Below are 9,465 nucleotides of genomic sequence, written 5' to 3' on the forward strand. Positions count from 1 at the left end.
CCTGGAGCCCTGCAGTGGCAGTGAGGCATTAAAAGCTCAGCTCAGGAAACAGTCCATCAGATAGCACAGTAATGTTGACCCAGTTGGCCATTATGTATCAACAGTGGGATGGTTAAGTGCACCCTGTTTCATTAAGAATGCTACTCTCTCAAAAGGTAATAGGGGTTTAGCTTTAACGAAATTAACTTGGCTTTAATGTCATTTCAAATAGATTTGTATTTCTTGCAATGACAAGTTATTGCACATACTCAAATCTGACAATAACCCGTGATGATTTTTCATGTAGCATTCCGAAAACCTCACTCAACCGAATTCCTGGCAATGATTTTCTATTCTGTCCGGAATGCCATTTCGGCATATCACTTCTATCACCTATTACGGCAGGACTGTGTATCAAAGGATGTCGTCTGATGACTCTGCGCAGTGGCTGACCTTAGAAAGACTGGTTTCAACCTTTTCCGATCTGCGGCAGAGCACATCTTATCTCCGTGTGGCAGTGTAGTGAGGCCGAGGCCCAGGAAACAAAAGAATTACAGCATCCGCAAATTTAAAATAAAAATCTGGGTTCCCATGTGCAACACAGACGGTTAAAAAAGGATCAAATTCGCTGGAATACAGTACAGCACAGATGACTGAGCAGAACACCTACTATAATTCAAAACTTGTCATTTACAGACAGCTCTATTTGTAAAAACATTTTCTGGCCGCCCTGCTCTTTAAAAATCAGAGCACCCTATAGTACTATGCAACTTGAAGGGACAAGTTACAGAATACAATTACGTTTTTTTTTCCTGGTAAAACTAGGAGCCCTGAGGACAGTCTTGTAACACATTAGCATGTCAATATGGCACATGGTGCGGTGTTTTTAAAGCTATATAAATTCAGCTAGCGGAACAAGTTATTTTAAATGTTTCCCAGCAGGAAAATGCGATTTTGAAGTTAAATAAGCTGACTTTGTCCTAAAAAGCTCACTTTTGGATCGGCAGTCTCAGCAGTCTTCGTGGCAGTTTCAAGCAAATATTTGCAACCGGATAGATGTCTTCATTCATTTTTTTCTCTGCTATTGTAAATGATGTCCAAACTGTGGGTAGGGGGAATTAAAAAAGTAGACCAAAATAGCGCTTAATCAATTCTCCGTAGACTGGGACATGCATATTGTTCAGAAACAGAGGAAAAATACAATAAAGAAATTGTTCTGGTCACTGTATACTCCTGGATCATAATTATAATAAACTGACTACCCTTGTGCAATTGAATATCACTGGCCAGTTTATTAGTGATGTATTTTTCATTACTGCTGCCATCGTTGTGAACTGTGGTTCAGAAGACAAAATCTACAGTCATTGGTGACTTACGCTGCCTTCACACAGGACAAATTTAACCATTAACCAAAACATATTACAATGGTAGGGTCGACTGCAGTGACTGGAAACTCAGCCAGTGAGAAAAAAGGTCAGCAGTACAGTATGTATATGCATGTCTGAGGACACCGTCTACAAACCCACTAATAGGGAACTTCCTATTATGACGACGTCAAGTCTCTGCTGTACAAGCTCGAAACAGGATTGAATTCCTGCAATAACTGTAGATTCAGAAACCTCACTTTGGCACCCAGCTCATTACTCATCTCTATATATCTTGTATTTCTACCATTTCCATGCCAAACGTGAACAAAAGGCATTGCTGCTGTGTCAGATGTGTGCAGCCCGGGGACAAATGACTCTTAAAGAGGGTTCCATCAATAAACAAAGCAAGCCGTGTGCAAGTACCTGTTAACATTAAGATTAGTGGAGGGATTTCACTCACGCTCCACGTCTTTCCTGCCAATTCCCATCTTCGTGGACTTAAAAAAAAACTGTTTTCTTATGTAAACAACACCACTTCACACAGCAATTCGTGCTTTCTTGATGCTTGGCCAGTTTAGAGAAATCATAAATTGCCTTTTTTCACACTCAACTCAGCCTATTCAGTCAGGAAAGACAAATTACCTTTTTTGTAATTAATTATGTTTCTTCAAGGGAAATTGTATGCGTTACCATAGTCTTTACACATCTGCAGAAAGATCTATCACAATTACCAGATAGCGAAAAAAAAAATATCACGAGAATCCAGTGACACATTATCACATGTCTGATGTTCCAAAGTAGGTAACAAATCTGGTCCTAATTAAGGTCAATACATTTGTATTGTACATGCTGTAACATCTGTACAGCTGAGCTTCTCACTGTACAGTTTCCTAATTTGAAAAATTGATAAATGTAATAAACTGAATTTAAACTGCTGTTCTTACTCATGAGTGAATTATTAACCCAGTTTGGAAAATCAAGCCATATTTGTAACACATTATTCCTCAGCTCTGCATATCTGCTGGCATGAGTTTATAGATAGCGCATACATTCACTGACAGCTTTCCATGCTGTAGTGAAGATGACTGCGGCAGATTGTGTCAGCAACTGAAACAGATGTGACCAGATATATTGGTAGCCAGATGTGCCGGAAAACCACACTGTAGGAAATGAGAAGTCTGATTCGCAGTGAATGCGATATGTGACTATGCCATGCAAATATGTTTTGTGGCCGAATGAATGAGATTGTGCCTTTTATTAAATGATCCATCAAAAGAACTTAACAAAATGACAGTTATATTTTTATTTTTGTAATTATGAGTTAATTTTCAAGGGTAATCAGTTCCTGTCTTCACAGGTGAAACTCATAGCTTATTCATAGTAATTAATAAAGATAGTTAAAACTTGGCCAGATTCCCTGTGGATATAATAGACCAAACAAAACGTAACCAGCTAACACATTTCATTTTACATCTCAAAGAATGATTCAAAAGTTACAGAAATATGCAGGCAAATCAGAATGTGATGCTCACCTTCTAAGTAATGAATTACTGCTCAAAACAGTTTTTCCCAGCAAGGTCAAGACATGTTTCACATTTCTAGTATTGGTCTCATTTAGGCTGATTAGTAGAAAATTACTGTTTAGCCTCATGAAAAGTGAGAGTGAAGGCCACGGGGATATGGTACTCAGGCAAAACAAAGATACATGATTGGATTTGCTCGCAGTCTCTAACCACTTTATTACTCTACTGGAGTGTATTCCCTGGAGGAGGGCAATCCCACTATCCCAAGCCAACATCTACGAACTGTCCTTTCATATCTGACTGAAGATGTCTTTCTCGAGCTCTTGAGTTTGTTCAGATCTCTACAGCCTCGCACACAACTCCACAAGAAGCAAAGGTGCACAAGGGCACTTGTTGACGTCACAAGATATCCCTGCCAGTGGGCCCGAGTCACGGCCTCGGAGTACCTCACGAGCTTAACGCCTTAACCTCTAAGCCGACACCGTCTGAACACCTCTGTTTGTCACCACAGCTAGGAATGAAAGAACTACCACCCTTCTATTTATTCCCGGTGTACAGCTTGTGTTGAAGCAACACCTCTCTCTGTATATCCTTTTTCCCTTGTATACGGTGCTTAATAACTAGTCTGGTGGAAGTAAAAGTCAAGGTTCGTCGTGAAGCACAGAAAGTGCATTAGTTCTCATGCGTGAGTCTTACAGCCCTGCTTCTTTTTACTTTTTACCTTTCTTTCTTCACCTCCAACAGCACTTAAAGCTTCTCCTGAATCCTTTTGCTGTGAAAATCAGTGTATCAAAGCTGCAGCCCAATTCAAACCTGCAGAACCGCTAGTGTACTGCCACTGATACCTCACACATACTGTGCACTAAGAGAAGGTGACAGGAGTTCATCAGAAAGCTCCCCCAGAGGTTTGACATTAGGGAAAGCCAGTGGAAATACAATATATCTTCAGATTGGGTCTATGCCAAAATAAGAAACTGAAAAACATCAAGCTGCTCAAAGCACAGTGGAATCTAAACCAGGGGAAAAACAATGGGAATTCCTTATTCTCAGTTCCTTAAAATATTAAAGTTTCTGTCTTTAATATTATTGATTTATTTATGTCTGAAAGTTTGGCTGACAGACATTTACTTCAAAATACCAAAAGTCAGCCAAAAGATGAACATCTCCTTTTGTATTTCTCGTATCTCCTTTATCATGGGATAGAGGCCCAGATAGTACTGCAGTACTCCACTGCCATGTCTTTTTTAAAGTAAATACACTATTTACCTTTACATTTGAACATAAGTGTGCAGGGTTGTGTAGTCAACAGGAACACATAATGGGATAGGAGCATATAAGTTTTATTTGAAACATGAAATCATAATAGCAATATGTTTTTCTTATTTACATAAAAAGACCCTACATGAATCCAATGAAGTGACGATTGATACAGCTGCTTATTTTAAAAAATCAGTGCCTGGTTCCCTTATTTTGTTTACAGTAAAATAGGCAAACACGTTGAGATTTTACATGATACAAATTCCTTCAACATATGAAGACTATAACATAAAACACACTAACAGGAAAAGGAATATCTTGAAGATGTCTGTCTTTCCAAGACCTAAGGAACCGTTCCAACAGAGCTTTCTAAGGGGTTGGCTGACTTGTACCTACAATATGTGTACATTTCCAAATGACACGGATAGAGGCAGAAATAAACTGCTGAAATGGGAGACTGATGTCTAAAGGCTAAGACAGGCTACACTCTGCTACAGCTCTTTATTATTATCACACAGCAATGTATGATATACCTGAGTCACTCTACGAATGAAACTATCCAGTCAATTCCCCAAGGCAGAAAAGTGGTGGCTTATATTTCTTTATGGGGGGGTGGAATCAATATCGGCTGCTTCTTTAAATATATTTTATTATCATCAGCAGCATTAGCATCAGTTGTAGAAGTCGCAATTGTGTGAGACGCACCGAATTAGTATGAAGAGAAAAATAATAATCAAAAAATTGTATTTCACTGATGGCACTTCAGGTTCTGTTTAACGCAGAAGGGCGATTGTGCACTGTACTGAAATATCCGGACATGTTCGAGCTGTACTGCTGTCGATAGCTTTCATATTTCCTTCTGCATGTCGCTGATACCGTATGTAAGCATCATTCCTTCAGCCACAGAAATATGAAAATAATAATTATAATCCCTCCCCCCCACTGATATTGTTTTAAATAAATACATACAAATAATTAAGCAGCCTTGAGTACTTATGGGATAAACTTCATTATTTAAAAAATAGATACAATTACTGAATTACATTCTTATTTTATTTATTTTTGACGTTCAACATACCCTGCAAATGAACTTGGACATAGCTGGCATATCTGACCGGTGCAGAAACCCTGGACAGTGCTGGGACCATGGCAGTCAAGCCCCCAATTACATGTAGCATATGAGCAAATGTGGGCATATTCAGACGTGCAGAGAAAACACATTGGTTGGAGGTGAAATTGAATTCTGCTCATTGACACTCAATGTACTTAATTGCCGGTCAACAATTTAACAGATTCCTAGTAGATCCAACTTCTATGACTCCTACTTGTGAACCTGCCTGGCCCTTTATTGTGTATGCCTTGAAGACCCTAAAGATTTGTATCTAGATGTGTTCTTGATCTCCAATACTTTGCCCCTTTAGTGTTGTTTTTCTTTAAAACAGAAATGGCAAGAAAATGATTGATTAGTCAATAAGCCAAATCAACACACATCAGCGTGTTTCTCAAGGTAGATACTGTTTCATCCTCTCTCTCTCTCTTTCTCTTTCTCTCTCACATTCAAATTCATAGTAGTTGGATGGCTTTATAGCAACCTTATGATATATAGACAGAAAGGGGAGTGGGGTGGGCACATCTGGTTTGTAAAGCACAAAAAACAAAGACTCATTAAGTCTTTTGATGTAATCCTTATTAAAACGATCTCTCTCCCAGCCCCCCACTCTGATCCTGCTGCTCAAGATGTAGGATGTAGGAGCAACAATATGGTACACTGTGGTACAACGTGGCACAAAGTACTGTGAGAAAATGTAGGCGGACGCTGGAAATCATTTGACCAACAGAACTCAATTTACTTTATGTTTTGTTTTGTTTTTCTCGTTGGAACAAATCCCCTGATGATTTTTACTACATCGGATCTATCGAATTTTGAAGCCAATACAAGGATAAAGAAAGATATACTCTGGCTCTTTATTAGTGACAATAGCTGACAGATGGTAAAATATAATCAGCAGAAGATGTCAAGGTGACAGAGTTTTGACCTAAATCTCTAAAGTGAAACATCTGCAAAAAAATACATATTTAAAGTACAGTCATATCCAGCTTTACTGAAATTATAACTATTTCTTAAATCACACCTCAAAATTGATTGTAGAGTTCAGTACCAGCAATCTGAGGCAGCTGTGATACGTTATACATTGTGCAGTCCAATAAGTTTCATGTTGTCTAAGGGGGACCAAGCCATTCATGCTGTCTATTTCTTCCCATGAATCATTGAGAAAAAACAAACTCTTCCATTTCGAGGCTGCAGTCAGCTCTCACTTTTGCCCTGAAAGGGGTTGTGTACTCTATGAAACGTACACCACGTGGCATCAGATTATTTATTGAATCGCGCAGACAGAAGATGGGCTGTGACCCTTAACTCAACCCCAGCCCTGCTGAGCTACTTGTATTTAATGACCATATAACTGAAAGGGGAAAGCCAGAGAAAGCCGGATCTATCCCCAGAAGTAATTATCTCGTCTTTATTCAGCAACATATTGTGATGGCACACTAGCTACCCGTCATTACGGCTCAATCAAGGCGGCAACTTCTTCCCCAGCCATCCTGAGTCCCAGGAACTCAAGGGGGAATGTTCCTGGGCAGGTAAAATGACTATCCACAGAGCTCTCGGATTCGGCGTGTGAGGTGGCACTAACCCCTCCGTATTCAACTCCGTCAGAGGAAAGTGGAGGTTAATTGATTTGAGATCTTATCACTTTGAACTCTCACAATCAACACATGTGATAAAGGGTCAGCCAGGTATGGATAGAAAGCACAGCATACACTATGTCCAGAACTTCTCTTTTGTTTGGACTTATTTTGCTTGGCTTTCCGCTGTAAACAAACATTAACTCCCATTAGTCCAATTGTTGCCAAGAGTGTGGTTTTCTGTCAAGAGCCTCAAGTGACCAGCAGGACCACCACAGAGATCCCCACATGCTGCATGGATATTGATAATGAATATCTAAAAATGCTGGTGTTTTTGTTGCACGTACTTTACAGATATAGCTAGTCTTTTGGCCCCAGCTCAGATCTAAGTGTATGCAATGGGAGAAACTGGGAGAAACTAATATTGCTTAAGTTTATAATCCACACAGACATAGAATCCATTGGTTATTACAGGGGAATAGTGATGTTACTAAATTACCAGGCATATAACTATACATCTTACACATTTGAAATTAAAATATTCAAATACATTTTAACATTTAATGGTCTGAATTGTTTTTAATATTCTGTTTTTTTTTAATGTGATTATTTGAATGTTATTTGATTATTTATTTACGCATTTTGTGTATTTTTGTATTTATGTATTGTGTAAAACTTAACTAATTCAGTTTAAAGATAAAAACAGCAAACAAACAAAAATCCGTCATCTTAAAAAAAAAACAATAAAAAACCCACACGACTTTGTACTAGATTATTGATGTATTTTAAGCAAAAAAAGCAGCAGAGGAGAAGACGAGCTGTCTTGATTGTGTTAATGAAGCAATCCACAGACACTATTTCGATTTTATATAGTTCAAAGAAAGTGTGGGAACGCCAAACTCTGCATTTGTACAAAACATATCCTGGTTAAAAAAAAAAAAAGCAAAGCAAATCTACAAAATGAATTCTCTGTGGTTACAGGAAAAAAATAATGCCTATAAAGAGTTATACATTGGCCTTTTATTTTATATCATTGCAATAGATGTATATGATATATGTTTGGAATTGCATCCCAAGGCCATCCATCTTATGATTGTGTATTAGAAGTATTGGATGGCCAATAAAACTAACTGGAGAGAGAAGAGAAATGTTTTTGTACCTGCTGCTAGTGGTGTGTGTGTGAGTGCGTGTGTGTGTGTGTGTGTGTGTGTGTGAGAGAGAGAGAGAGAGAGAGAGAGAGAGAGAGAGAGAGAGAGAGTGAGTACGTGTGTGTGTGTGTGTGTCAGTGTGCGCTGGAAGGTTTCATGCATAACACACATCTAAATCAAATAAAGCTGATCACATTTCTTTGCAAACATTTCGTTTTTCTCTACAAGTGGGTACATTCAAAACCACCTACCTCCCCCGTTGATGTTCTCCTCACACGAGTACCAGATGCCGGTGTGGAAATGCCTGAAGAGGAACCGGTCGTCCCCGGTCTCCCAGCTGTAGTGGACTTTGCTCTGGTCCGTCTCGTTGACCCCGTAGTTGATGCAGTTGTGCAGCCGCTCTTTGCTGCAGTTGGGCTTGGGGACCCTCTGCGTCCCCTCGCACCAGTAAGTCGTGATGAAAGCGGTCGTGGAGAAGAACAGGGCCACCAGATTCAAACCCACGGACAGCAGGGCTCGGCATTTCCGAGTGGTCTTCATGGTCCAGGACAGTCTTGCAGGATAGAGTTAAAATAGTCCATCAAAGTAATCAGAAGAAAGGGAATACATTACATTAAAAAAAGAAACACTGCCGTGATATATATGCTCTCCCTCCCCAGTGACTTCAATACGATGGGTCAGGGCTAGCGCGATTGCTGAAGATGGCAAACTAGTGATGGGCAAGCACATGGCGATCCGATCCTGGAGAAGCAACAGTGCCTGATCTCCACTGGCATCTTCATCGCACCTCGCAGCTGCTCTTCCACCAGCAGGCTGAGACACACAGGGAAAGACAAGCCGGGATCTCCTACACTGAACCCAGGAGAGATCAGGAGCGCTCCTTCTGCTCAAGTTGTCTGGAGTAGATCAAGTGCCTGTGCCTGCTGTTGCGCTCTCTCTCTCTCTCTCTCTCTCTCTCTCTCTCTCTCTCTCTCTCTCTCTGTCTCCCTCTCTCTCTCTCCCTCTCTCTCAAACTAACAGCATCATACTTGCTCTGTCGGTTAAATACTAGTCGCGTTGTAGTCGCGCACATTTCCGCAGTTGTGCGTAGATTTGCAGAAAGCCACGGATCCTATTGGTGGAGCCGCGCAGAGCCTGGCAGGACTGCGGACAGCTGCGGCACCAGTAGGTACCGGGTTGAGCATCAGCCTGTATTTGACAAACAGTAACGGTGGGGGGCACTGAGTTTCCTCCGAAACACACCTGTGGGTAGATGTGTGGGTAGAGAGGGGTAGAGAGAAGGGGGACTGTATAAGGCACTGTATGGGAAATATGTGGCCATTTATTGATTGCAGTGATTGTCATTATAACCTGTAGTAGCAATTTAAGCGCTGGGAGCAGCCGCAGTAGCAATAGTTGTCTCACCATCAGCACATTATCCACTGAGTTAGCCATTCTTAGGTATGCTTTGTGCCTTGCTGTTTGCAGATAAATACATAAAAATCGCATCCAAATACTACTTCAAAA

At 40.3% G+C, this 9,465-nt stretch overlaps 1 protein-coding gene across 1 annotated transcript in view; it reads right to left on the reverse strand.

The window, feature by feature from the left end:
• gsg1l (gsg1-like) overlaps positions 1–8,961 on the reverse strand; it is a 31,157-nt gene extending 22,196 nt beyond the window's left edge. Inside the window, exon 1 of the mRNA XM_066689778.1 lies at positions 8,211–8,961. Coding sequence (XP_066545875.1) covers positions 8,211–8,499 — 289 coding nt within the window. The 5' untranslated portion in view covers positions 8,500–8,961. The remainder of the gene's footprint in view (positions 1–8,210) is intronic.
• Positions 8,962–9,465: the final 504 nt, after the last annotated feature.

Source organism: Amia ocellicauda, chromosome 17, assembly GCF_036373705.1.
Source record: "Amia ocellicauda isolate fAmiCal2 chromosome 17, fAmiCal2.hap1, whole genome shotgun sequence".
In the NCBI taxonomy this organism is placed as follows: Eukaryota; Metazoa; Chordata; class Actinopteri; order Amiiformes; family Amiidae; genus Amia; species Amia ocellicauda.